The 13696-nt window shown below is 47.5% G+C and overlaps 1 protein-coding gene across 1 annotated transcript in view; it reads left to right on the forward strand.

The window, feature by feature from the left end:
* Window positions 1-5111: 5111 nt before the first annotated feature.
* The window catches only part of LOC124650643, a 14474-nt gene continuing 5889 nt past the window's right edge, over window positions 5112-13696 (forward strand). The window contains exon 1 of the mRNA XM_047190161.1: window positions 5112-5375. Coding sequence (XP_047046117.1) covers window positions 5112-5375 — 264 coding nt within the window. The remainder of the gene's footprint in view (window positions 5376-13696) is intronic.

The following is a 13696-nucleotide window of genomic DNA, read 5'->3' on the forward strand; positions in this document are numbered from 1 at the left end:
AGATTCTTCGTCACGTGCATCACATCGATTGAAGAGCGGACTTCTAAGACTTTCCAATATTCTAGCTCCCAAAAAATAGATTTCGTCTTCCACATGGGCGCGTGTCCGACAGCGTCATTCGGAACGGACCGTCCGCCGGGACCCTTTCCAAATATTACATCTAGATCCTTGACCATACCAAATATATCAACACCATCACGATGGGGAGGCTTCCTCCGGTGATCAGCCTCACCGTCGTAATGCTTGCCTTTCTTTCTTACGGGATGGGTAATCCTAAGAAATCGACGATGCCCTGGTACACGACCTTCCGACCTTTTTCCAAATAATCACCTTCGAGCTCATGTAAACAGGTGTGTGCATGCATTGTATCCCTTGTTTGACTGTCCTGAAATGTTACCAAGAGCAGGCCGGTCATTGATGGTTACGAAAAGCATCGCTCTTAGGTCAAATTCCTCCTGCTTGTGCTCGTCCCACACACGTACACCTGCTAGGGACCACAGCTGTAGAAGTTCTTCGACTAATGGCTTCAGGTACACATCAATGTCGTTCCCGGGTTGCTTCGGGCCTTGTATGAGCACCGGCATCATAATGAACTTCCGCTTCATGCACAACCAAGGAGGAAGGTTATATATACAAAGAGTCACGAGCCAGGTGCTATGGCTGCAGCTCGCTCTCCAAAAGGATTCATGCCATCTGTACTTAGACCAAACCTTAAGTTCCTTGCATCCCGTGCAAAGTTTGGGAACTCTCTATCGATTTTTCTCCATTGGGATCCATCAGCGAGGGTGCCTCAACATCACGTCTTTCTTACGGTCTTCTTTGTGCCATCGCAACAACCTAGCGTGCTCTTTATTCCCGAACAAGCGTTTCAGCCGTGGTATTATAGGAGCATACCACATAACCTTGGCGGGAACCCTCTTCTTGGGGCGCTCGCCCTCAACATCACCGAGGTCATCTCGTCTGATCTTATACCGCAATGCGAGTGCACACCGGACATGCATCCAAATTCTCGTACTCACCGCGGTAGAGGATGCGGTCATTAATGCATGCATGTATCTTTTGCACATCTAATCCTAGAGGGCAGACAATCTTCTTCGCTTCGTACGTCGTCGCGGGCAATTCGTTACCCCTTGGAAGCTTCCTCTTAATTATTGTCAGCAACTTTCCAAATCCTGAGTCAGTGACACCGTTCTCTGCCTTCCATTGCAACAATTCCAGTTTTCTGCCTAGCTTTTTATGGCCATCTTCGCAAGTTGGGTATAACAATTTGTTGTGATCTTCTATCATCTTGTCGAAGGCCAACCTTTCCTTTTCAGTTTCACATTCTCTCATTGCATCAGCAATGGCCCGGCCAAGATCATCATCGACGGGCTCATCCGGTGCCTCTTGATCTTCTACTTCATTGTCTTCATTGCCTTCTGCGGTATCATCGTATTCAGGGAAATTGGGATAACCGTCATCATCCTCTTCCTCTTCTTCATTGTCTTCCATCATAACCCCTCTTTCTCCGTGCTTGGTCCAACAATAGTAACTCGGGCATGAAACCGGATCGCGGAAGGTGGCCGTGAATGAGACTCGAGTGAGCGTAATTTACGATATTCTTGCAGTCCACACATGGACAATACATGAAGCCACCATGTTTGTTTGCCTCCGCCACGGCCATAAAATTATCCAGGCCCGCAGTGAACTCGTCAAACCGTCGGTCAATGTACATCCATTGCCGATTCATCTGCATGATATAATTAAGCTGATCAAAACCATTACAGAACATCACGATGTATATATACACATGCATTTTATCAATTGTAGATGAAAAGGATAAAGTCGTTAACCTCGATGAAGAAGAAAAAAGCAAGTTAAGTGTGGCTTGATTTGTGTAAACTCAAGTGGCAAATCCTCTTAAGCATTTCATCGAACACCTCTTGTGCATGTGAAGAAGAGAGGAAAGCAATACACCCCTCTTGTGAAGATAGTGAAAAAATGGCTAAGTGTGGCTCACACTTGGGCAGGGGCAAGGTTATATAGCCAGAGGGGGGCCTTTGGACCCGGATATAAAAGGGTCCACCCGCAGGGCGCGGCAGGCCGTGTCAGCCTGGGGAACCCTTTAGTCCCGGTTTGTATGACAAACCGGGTCCAAAGGCCGCTACAGGACAGGCGCCAACGGGTGGGGTCGTCCTGGGCAGAAACGAACCGGGTCCAATGGGGGCATTGGACCCGGTTTGGTTCAGCAGTGGGATATTTGCTTGGGACCAAAGGCCTCTTCTCCACTAGTGTGTGAGACCAATTTTACCGCCGGCCTCCAAATTGCTATTGGGCTCACCTTATATATCCCAATGTGGTGCTGAAAGTTGTGTTCATATGTATTGTTATATCCGACTGCTAAGTTTTGGTGTTGAAATGTTGCTGGAAATTGGGATGTAATACAGCTGCTCGAATTGGAGATGAACGGCTGGGAAATGGTGATGTTATATACCTTCAAACGTTATTTTGAGCAAAGAAACGGCAAGTTAACGGTGATGGTAGAAAACAGCAACCGAACAGCTTTTGGGTGGTATTTTTCTAAGTCCAAAACTTTCGATGGTATTTTTCTAAAGATCTGATCTTTTAATGGTATGGTTCCAATTTTCCCCAGTCCACCTCATGGTGGGCTGGGTCCCAGCGCCATCTTGGTTTGGTTTTCCGGTCCCTTCATGTGTTGGACAAGAGGCCTTCCCGCCTGCCTTGCTGTGTTCGTCTTCGTCCTAGTTGCTGTAGGTTTCGTGTGGATCGTCCTGCTCCTGTAAACCTATAGGCATCGACAAGAAAGTTTCTTCCTTACTCACAACTTTGTAATGTCAACTTCTTTACTTATGGGGATTCAAATTAATCATATACTGTTTGATTGCATCGTGACATATAAGTGGCAAGTTGGGTTGCAACTAGGTTTTTTCAGTTGCAAGTGAAGTTGCAACAGAGTTTTTTCAGTTGCAAGTAAAGTTGCAACTAGGAAAAATTATCCGGGTTTTTAAATTTGATTCAATTCATGCTAGTCATCAATTATAACATGAGTTGTAAATGAGATTTGATGACATCATCTAACGAAAAATAAAATTAGTTCTTAGTCGACTGATAGATAGTCACACATTTATTTATTATTTATGTTTCCAGCATTCCACAAATAATATTAAAGAAGATATCAAAAGTAATAGAGCAAACCATGTCATGCTAATGCTTATATGGTACTCCCTCCGATCCTAAAAAAGTGTCGGAAATCATAGCCTAATTAGGTTTTCTAATTAACCCCTTCTAAATCAACCAATTCTCCGATCGTCTCGCCATCTGCGGTTGGCCTCACCAGCCGACTTGTCAGCTTTGCAGATGCCAACCGGAGACCGCCAGGCACATCCTCTTCGAATGCCGCTACTCCAGAAGAGTCTGGCAGTAGGCCACTTCCTGGCTCTACTGCCCCTCTCTGCTAAGCGACCTGGGCACCGGCAGGGACACTGTCCTCCAGTACTGGCATGCCATCGCGGCCTCTCCGTCGGCGTCCCCGGAAGGCCTTCAGACCGCGGTCATCATTATCGGCTGGGAGATCTGGAAGGAGCGCAATGCTCGGGTCTTCAACAACAAGGCTTCCACGCCTTCGGCGCTCATGCAGAGGATTAAGGAAGAGGCCGCTAGATGGAGAGCGGCAGGCGCAAAACGCCTTGCGGAGTTATCCTCTTAGGGCTGGCTTTGTTTTACCCTTTTTTTTGGTTTCTGGTTGGGCTTAGGTCGTGTCATGTTTGCTCCTTCTATATCAATATAAAAGGCAAAGCTTTTGCCTCTTGCTTCAAAAAAAAAATCAACCAATTTTGTGCATGCAATCAGTGTCCGTGGCTCCGCTGTATGCGCGCAGCAGGAAGCACATGCGTGAAGCAGAAGGCCAGCAGCAGATTGCGGAGTGCGGGTTGATAACACAAGAAGATTGAGGATGTTTTTGTAAAATTGTACACCCGACTCTTTTTTAGGATCAGAGGGAGTAGTATTTTCTTAATATGAATTGGAGGGAGCACCACACAACATTGTCAGACTAGCTTACGCATCTGCATTCAGTATAGCCAACTTTCGCAACTTGACCAAGAAAAAAGCAGTTTCCATCTTACCCTGACACTCTTGCCAGCGCATGTAAAGTCAATTGAAATATGTAGTTACGTACGTGCGGAGGACTCTAAGGACATCTCCAACGCGGCGATCCATCATGCGCTCGAGCGTGTGGATGGGTCGAAATGGACAAAAACCCGGCTCATCGCACAGACCTATCCTTAAAACGGATGACCGCGGCGTCCGGGACGACCCAAAGCCGGTCCAAATCTGGGCTGCGTTTGCGTGGCCGCAGACTCCTATCGCTGGCCGCTCGCGTCCTTCCTTGTCCTCCCCTGGTCCGTCTGTCTGCCTCCCAAAACACAGCCCCCTCGCACACATCTCCCACCGCTCCACCGCCACTCCAAGACCGGCGATTTGGGAGCGTTGTCGACACCGGCCACCATCGTCGAGACGCCGACAAGCGGTGCGGAAGCATAGGACGCGGCCCCGCGCTTTGGCGATGTGCTTTCGCTGCCTCGTAGCGGAGTCGGAGGACACCGTCGCCAACGCTGTTGTCCTCTCGCCATCGCGAGACCTCCCGCCGTCAGCAGCTTCGCTGTTGCCGCCAAAGGTGAGCTCTCGTGCACCGTGTTTCTAGGCCGCAAGTCGGTCGGGACGCCATTTCCTGCAGGTCCCTACGGACGCATTGGATGGCCTCCGCCTGCAAGGTGTTCGATAAAATGGGCGAGCTAAAATTTGTCCCATTTCATCTATAGATCATGGACATCAACGACGACTACTTCTTCAAGCACTTCAGCGACACGTCGTCATACGAGGAGTCCGACGATGACTTCCTCATGGAGGCTGCGCTGATCATCCACGAGCACAATGTCTCGCAGATCCCCGTGTACCGGGGGTCCTTGCCGGGGCGCGTGGCCGCCTTGGATCGCAAAAGAGAACGCGGCCACGACCAACTCTTCTACGACTACTTCTACCGCAAGGCATTGTTCATGCTGGCCATGTTTTGCCGTCGTTTTCGGATGTCCAGACCGTTGTTCACCCGGATAATGGATGGCGTCAAGGTCTACGACAACTACTTCTGCATCAAAGTGGATTCAATTGTCAAGGTAGGCCTCTCTTCGTATCAGAAATGCACTGCAGCTATTAGGATGCTCACATATGGTGTTGCCGGTGATTTCGTAGATGAGTGCACGCGCATGAGCGAGTCAAGCTGCTTGGAAGCGATGTACAGGTTCTGCAGAGCAGTGATCGGTGTGTTCGGAGAACAATATCTGCGACAACCTAATGCAGAGGACACATCCCGTCTGTTGGCAATCAACGCTTCCAAGGGTTTCCTGGGATGCTTGGCAGCATAGACTGCATGCACTGGGAGTGGAAGAACTCCCCCTTTGGTTGGCAGGGGGCGTACATCGGCCATTCTGAGGGGTGCACCGTGATTCTTGAAGCTGTTGCTTCACATGACACATGGATTTGACACTCATTCTTCGGAATGGTCGACTCACACAATGACATCAATGTGCTGCAACGCTCTCCGGTGTTTGATAGGCTAGTGTACAGTTAGTCTCCTGATGTGGATTTTGAGATCAATGGCCACCACTACAACAAGGGGTACTACCTTGCTGATGGTATCTATCCACCTTGGGCTACACTCGTGAAGACAATCCAGCGTCCCAACTCAGAGCAGGAGGCAAGGTTTGCCAAAGAGCAAAAGGCAGCCCGAAAAGATGTCGAGCGGGCATTTGGCATCATCCAAGCTCGTTGGGCTATCATCAGACACCCTGCTAGAGCCTGGAGTGTGCAAACTCTGTGGAAGGTGATGACCTCTTGTGTAATCATGCATAACATGATTGTTGAGGTAGAGCGGGGTGATTCACTGTTTGATAATGAGTGGGATGGCTAGGGAGAGTTGGTTACTCGTCAAGATGGTCCGACATCAATCCAGGATATCCTCCATGTGCACCACGAAATTCGGGATCTAGCTGTACACAACCAGCTCTAGGCTGATTTGGTTGAGCACATGTGGGCGCATGTTGGTAACAATGCTGCATACATCAACAATGAAGAAAATCCCGAAGAAAATAATGCCTAAGCCATTTGTATCATTTTACATTTTTATTCGAATAATACTTTGTCATTGAATGCATGGACTATAATCTTATGTAATAAATCTTGAGCATTTAAACTTATTTATATATTTTTAATGATTTTCTATGCTTTTATAGTGAATTTAGAGTCAAATAGCAACTTCTATGGCCGCGACCCAAATCTGGCCGCGTTGGGCGCATCGTGCGACCCAAACGGACGATGGAGCGATCCTCCTCGGGTGTTGCCCGATCTTTCACAGCGAGAACACGGGATAGTAAATCCTCCCAACAACGCGATGAACGCAGGCTGGAGAAGAGGGAACGAATCCAGCAAGCAACGGATCGATGAACGATACGCCACCAACCTTAAGCTAGACAATCCTTGATGAACACAAGAACCTTCGCAGCGGATATAATAGATAAACTGCAGCGCCGTACCCCCGGAGGGATGATACACGTGAACACACGCAATGGGGAAAACCCTAATCTTTAGTCTAAACTTGTCTGTCCCTAAACCCTAGCCGCCGCATCTCCTTATATGAGAGAGAGGTGGCCGGCCAGCCCCTATTGGGCTGGGCGCCCCACTATGGGCCTCCCTAACTTGGTTGGACAGGCCCAAACCAAGACTGACTCGATTTATTAAAAATTCCTAATTGGTCCATATATGACCATTGCATAAACTAAGATAATTAAGCTGGTGGAGTCCTGAATCTGGGCTCCACATAGGCCTCCATGCCCGTATCAAAAGGTTACTATCAAAGCTTCCCCATCCCAAAGCTCAGCAATGGTTTTGTTTTGTTCATTAACCACGAAGTACACTTCCCAATATTGAATAGCTAGGCTGCAAGATCCAAACCAATGGTCTTCCCAAAATTTAATGTTCTTGCCATCCACCACTTTCCATTGGTACCCCATTTTGGCAGCTTTAGCAGCCCACATCACCCCTTTCAAGAAAGGTGAAGCTGTTGAAATATTGGGCCCACATTTGGTGGCCCATAATAGATTTCAGATTTTCCCTATAAATCTCAAAGCCCACTTAGTGGCAGCCTTGTGAGTTTGAGCCCAAGTTGGTGGCAGCTCACTAGGAAGTGGCAAGAGGTGGGAAGTTTAGTCCCACATGGAAAGTTGGGAGGAAGTTAGACCACCTTATAAGGTGGGTTGTTCCACCACTAGTAAGTGAGTGAGAAAAGGAGTGCTACACGCGCGCGCTCCTCCTCCTCCTCGCTCGCTCGTCTCGACACGACACGTCACGTCACGTCACGACGCGCGCGCCGCGCTCGTGGTGAGTGGATTGAGCCTCGAGCCGAGACTTTCCTTACTTTTTGCAGCTCAGGAAAACGAACAGAGTCCTAGACGGACGCGTCGCAGTTAGTCGGTTCGGGTCGCTCCCGGATCGTGGGCTATCTGTAACCGACTCGAAACGTTCGTGCGACGTGGGCGTGGCCCACGTTGTCTAGGGTTTCCTGGGCCTATATAATCTCCTGCCCGGCTACCGCAGAATCACATCTAATACACGAGTTAAGGTTTCCACCTCTCTCTGCTTGCACCGCCATCGTAGCCTACTCCATCCCGCGCGCCGACGTGCATCGGCGAACGGGAGAGCAGGTCTCCGGAACCACTCGTCCTTGCGATCCTGCACGGGAGAGGGCGAATTAGGTTTTTGGGAAGCGCTCTGCGCGACTGCTCAAGCTCTTCATCACGGGTCGCCTTCCGTCCAAGTCGGGCGGTGCTGCCTACCGTCGTCTTCAACGCCGTCTACTTCGACCCGTCGTCCCTGCCGTCAACAACGTTGTTGATTACTGTTGCGACATCATCTGCTACACCTCCACCGCCACCTCCACCAGATCGGTACGTGCTACATATCTCGATCTGTTTAGCGATGGATGCTTTACTGATTGTGTTGTTGCTACTCATGTTGATTAATGCATCTAGTATGTTCGAGTTTCACATGTTAGTAGTTGTTGTCATCATGCTTTATATTCTGGAATTAATCATGGAAATTGTGCCTAATTATCCAACAATCCAAAAACCTAATTGTAGGCAATTTCTCGAGTTAACAATGGCTGGTTTCTGTTGATGCACTCGAGGCCGGATAAGTTTACTCGGTGTGCACTTTAAGAGGTGGCAGGTTAAGGCCACGCTCTGGCTTACTCATCTGAAAGTGTTCAAAGTTAGTGATGGTTTACCTGAAGGAACTATATCTGACCAAGATCAGAACAAGTTCAAGGAAAATAATACTCTCTTTGTCGGATGCGTTCTGAGTATTCTTCATGATCGTCTGTGTGATGTGTACATGCACATAACAGATGGTAAAGAGCTCTGGGATGCACTGAATGCTAAATTCGGTGCAACGGATGCAGGCAGTGAACTGTACATCATGGAGAGCTTCCATGACATCAGGGTGGTAAACAACCGTTCTCGTAGTCGAACAAGCTCATGAGATACGAGTGCATTGCAAAAGAGCTTGAACTCCTTAAGTGTGCCTTACCGACAAGTTTGTGGTCTGGATGCATCATCGCTAAGTTGCCCCCTTCATGGAGAAACTTTGCCACAACTCTCAAACACAAGAGACAGGGAGATATCGAGTTGAAAATCTGATAGCGTCTCTTGATGTTGAGGAGAAAGCTCGGGCTAAGGATAATACCGAGAAAGGAGAGGGTCGGTCTAGCGCCTACATGGTGCGGAAGAAACCCTACGAGCAAGAACAAAGGGAACAACAAGCCCTCCTTCAATAAGCCTATGAAGACTACAACCTTCAAGAAGAAGAAGATGATAAACAAAGCAGATCCGAGCTGCTTTACTCGTGGAGAGAGCCGGCCACTTTTCTAAGGACTGTCCGGAGAGGGCGGACCGCAAGAAAAAGGCGAGGCAAGTCAACACGGTGACCGCTAGCAATGCTGATGGGTACGGTAATCTCTTTACTCGTTCTTTCGGTATTTCAATCTCCATGTTGGTGGATTGATACAGGTGCTAATGTTCATGTGTGTACTTGACATCTCCATGTTCACTTCTTACCGAGTCGCCCGGGATTCTTCCGTCTTGATGGGGAATGGGTCACATGCTTCGTTCGTGGTGTTGGCACGGTAGATCTGAAGTTCACTTCGGGAAGATCGTGCAGTGAGGAACGTGCAGCATGTCCCTACCATGAACAAGAATCTCGTTAGCGGCTCCCTTCTATGCGAGAGATGGGTTTAAGGTTGTTTTAGAGTCGAATAAAGTAGTTGTTTCCAAGTTTGGACAATTTATTGGTAAAGGCTATGAGTGCGGAGGCTTGTTCACGCTTTTCGCTTCGATTTCCGTAATAAGTCTATGAACCATATTTGTGGCAATGTTAGTGATGATACCAGTGTTTGGTATTCTCGTTTATGTCACATTAATTTTTGTTTAATGTCTCAGCTATCCGTTTTGAATTTAATTCCGAATTTCACCATTGCCAAAGGTTCTAAGTACCATAGTTGTGTGCAATCAAAGCAACCTCGAAAGCCTCACAAGGCGGCCGAGGAGAGAAGCTTGGCACCTCTAGAACTCATACATTCCGATCTATGCGAGATGAATGGTGTGTTGACAAAAGGTGGAAAGAGATATTTCATGACATTGATTGATGATGCGACTAGATTTTGCTATGTTTATTTGTTGCGAACTAAAGATGAAGCTTTAGACTACTTTAAAATTTATAAGGCCGAAGTTGAAAATCAACTAGAGAGAAAGATCAAGCGTCTTAGGTCGGATCGTGGTGGTGAATATTTTCCTAAAATCTTTGATGAATTCTGTGAGGAACATGAAATTATTCATGAGAGGACGCCTCCCTATTCGCCCCAATCAAACGGGGTTGCCGAGAGGAAAAACCGCACGCTGACTGACTTGGTGAATTCCATGTTAGCCACTGCTGGTTTATCAAAGGCATGGTGGGGGAGGCTTTATTGACTTCATGTCATGTCCCGAATAGAGTTCCTAACAAGAATAAAGATAAAACCCCTTACGAGGAGTGGGCTGGAAGAAAACCATCACTTTCGTATTTGCGCACATGGGGATGTTTGGCGAAAGTCAATATTCCAATCACTAAGAAACGCAAACTCGGACCAAAGACAGTGGATTGTATCTTTCTAGGTTATGCTTCTCGGAGTGTAGGATATAGATTTTTAGTAGTTCAATCCGAGGTACCTGATATGCATGTTGATACTATTATGGAATCTCGTGATGCAACATTTTTTGAGAATATGTTTCCTATGAAAGATATGCATAGCATTGCTAGAATTTCTACTCGAGATAATTCCTAAGTCTAGTACATCTAATGAGTATTTTGAACAATCACATGAGAATGTTATCGAGAAGGATGACAATGAAGCTCCTAAACGGAGCAAGAGACGGAGGATTGAAAAATCCTTTGGTGATGATTTCATTGTGTACCTTGTGGATGATACTCCCACGTCCATTGCAGAGGCATATGCATCTCCGGATGCGGATGGTCGGAAAGAAGCTGTCCATAATGAGATGGACTCGATTCTTTCTAATGGAACTTGGGAGCTATCGAACGACCCCATGGATGCAAGCCTCGTGGGCCGCAAATGGGTGTTTAAGAAGAAGCTAAGACTCGATGGTACTATTGAGAAGTACAAGGCGCGGCTTGTAGCTAAAGGCTACACACGAGAGAAGGCGAAGATTACTTCGACACCTATTCACCTGTCGCTAGACTTACCACCATTCGAGTACTACTGTCCATGGCTGCCTCTTATGGTCTTATCGTTCATCAAATGGACGTAAAGACAGCTTTTCTTAATGGAGAGTTGGAAGAGGAAATCTATATGGATCAGCCTGATGGGTTTGTAGTAAAAGGTGAAGAAAGAAAGGTGTGCAAGTTGCTGAAATCTTTATATGGCCCGAAACAAGCACCTAAGCAATGGCATGAGAAGTTTGACGAACTTTAACTTCGTAGGCTTTGTTGTCAATGAGGCCGACAAGTGCGTTTACTATCGCCATGGTGGGGGCGAAGGTGTTATACTGTGTTTGTATGTGGATGATATTCGATATTTGGTACAAACATGAAAGTAATACACGAGGTCAAGTCTTTCTTGTCAAAGTGCTTTGATATGAAAGACACGGGAGAAGACGATGTGATTCACGAACATCAAGCTTATTAAGAACGAGAGTGGGATTACTCTAACGCAATCCCATTATGTTGAGAAGATCTTGAGCCGGTTCGGCTATATTGATAGCAAGTCTTCTCCAACACCTTATGATCCCGAGTGTGACATTGCGCAAGAGCTGGAGGATTGCCGTAGATCAATTGAGATATTCTCGGATCGTTGGCTCACTCATGTACTTAGCGAGCGCGACTAGACCGGACATCTCTTTTGCTTGTTAGCAAGTTGAGTATGTTCATGTCAAACCCGAGTATCGATCATTGGCATGCACTTGATAGGGCTATGCGCTACCTATGTGGTACAATGAGTTATGGGATTCACTATTCAGGGCACCCAGCTGTGCTTGAAGGATATAGTGATTCAAATTGGATCTCTGATGTAGCTGATCTCTACGCCACTAGCGGGTATGTATTTACCTTTGGAGGTGGCGCAGTGTCATGGAGATCTTGCAAGCAAACCATATTGACGAGGTCAACTATGGAAGCAGAACTTACTGCTTTGGACACAACCACTGTTGAATCAGAATGGTTGCGTGAGCTCTTGATGGACTTGCCTGTGGTTGAAAAACCCGTTCCGGCAATCCTTTTGAATTGTGACAATCAAACTGTAATTGTCAAAGTGAACAATTCTAAGGATAACGCGAAGTCATCAAGACACGTCAAGAGACGTTTGAAGTCTGTCAGGAAATTGCGAAACTCCGGAGTAATAACTGTTACATATATTCAAACAGACAAAAACCTGGCAGATCCCTTTACAAAGGAACTATCACGTAATGTGATAGAAAGTGCATCGAGGGAGATGGGTTTGAGACCCGTTGATGTTACGCCATAGTGGTAACCCAACCTTTGTGATCGGAGATCCCGTGAATTAGGACATCAGGAAGAACAAACTAGTGGTTTAATTGAGGAGAGTATTATGTAACCCTCTCTATGTGAAGATGCATAACTCTCAATTGCTTTGTAAGGCGGGTTGGCAACAAGCCTTAATGTGTTTATGTTGGCTATTTTAGCAAAGATGCTGTCCTACGGAGCATTCCCGAAATAACACACCTATATGAGTCCGATTGTTAAACGTCGCAATCTATGAGATTTTGGGTGATCTCTAGTAAACTCATGAAGAGACCACGAAGTATGACGCATATGCTTCACCCGCGGGGTAGGCTGCCGGCAGCCATGTACTCGGTCATGACTTTGAGTGAAACCCTCGTTCATGCAAAACTTGCAATTCAAGGCTTAGTCCATTGTTCAAGTGTGAATGGATGTAGCTTAAGGTTCTAGGCGGAAGTTCAACTTAACGAGTCTCCGCTGAAACACCTGGTATATAAACAAGCGAGTGAGTATTGGTAAATCTCTAAATGGGTATTTGAGATCTGGTGGGGGATTGTTGAAATATTGGGCCCACATTTGGTGGCCCATACAGATTTCAGATTTTCCCTATAAATCTCAAAGCCCAGCTTAGTGGCAGCCTTGTGAGTTTGAGCCCAAGTTGGTGGCAGCTCACTAGGAAGTGGCAAGAGGTGGGAAGTTTAGTCCCACATGGAAAGTTGGGAGGAAGTTAGACCACCTTATAAGGTGGGTTGTTCCACCACTAGTAAGTGAGTGAGAAAAGGAGTGCTATACGCGCGCACTCCTCCTCCTCGCTCGCTCGTCTCGACACGTCACGACGTGACGCGACGCGACGCGGCGCGCGCGCCGCGCTCGTGGTGAGTGGATTGAGCCTCGAGCCGAGACTTTCCTTACTTTTTGCAGCTCAGGAAAACGAACAGAGTCCTAGACGGACGCGTCGCAGTTAGTCGGTTCGGGTCGCTCCCGGATCGTGGGCTATCTGTAACCGACTCGAAACGTTCGTGCGACGTGGGCGTGGCCCACATTGCCTAGGGTTTCTACGAGCCTATATAATCTCCTGCCCGACTCACCGCGAGAATCACATCTAATACACGAGTTAAGGTTTCCACTCTCTCTCCGCTTACGCCGCCATCGTAGCCTACTCCATCCCGCGCGCCGAGCGTGCATCGGCGAACGGGAGAGCAGGCGTCTCCGGAACCACTCGTTCTTGCGATCTGTGCGGGAGAGGGCGGAGTGGGTTTTAAGAAGCGCTCGCGCGGCTTGCTCAAGCTCTTTCATCACGGGTCGCCTTCCGTCCAAGTCGGGCGGTGCTGCCTACCGTCGTCTTCAACGCCGTCTACTTCGACCCGTCGTCCCTGCCGTCAACAACGTTGTTGATTACTGCTGCGACATCATCTGCTACACCTCCACCGCCACCTCCACCAGATCGGTACGTGCTACATATCTCGATCTGTTTAGCGATGGATGCTTTACTGATTGTGCTGCTGCTACTCATGTTGATTAATGCATCTAGTATGTTCGAGTTTCACATGTTAGTAGTTGTTGTCATCATGTTTTATAT

This window comes from Lolium rigidum, chromosome 1 (assembly GCF_022539505.1).
Source record: "Lolium rigidum isolate FL_2022 chromosome 1, APGP_CSIRO_Lrig_0.1, whole genome shotgun sequence".
Lineage (NCBI taxonomy): Eukaryota > Viridiplantae > Streptophyta > Magnoliopsida > Poales > Poaceae > Lolium > Lolium rigidum.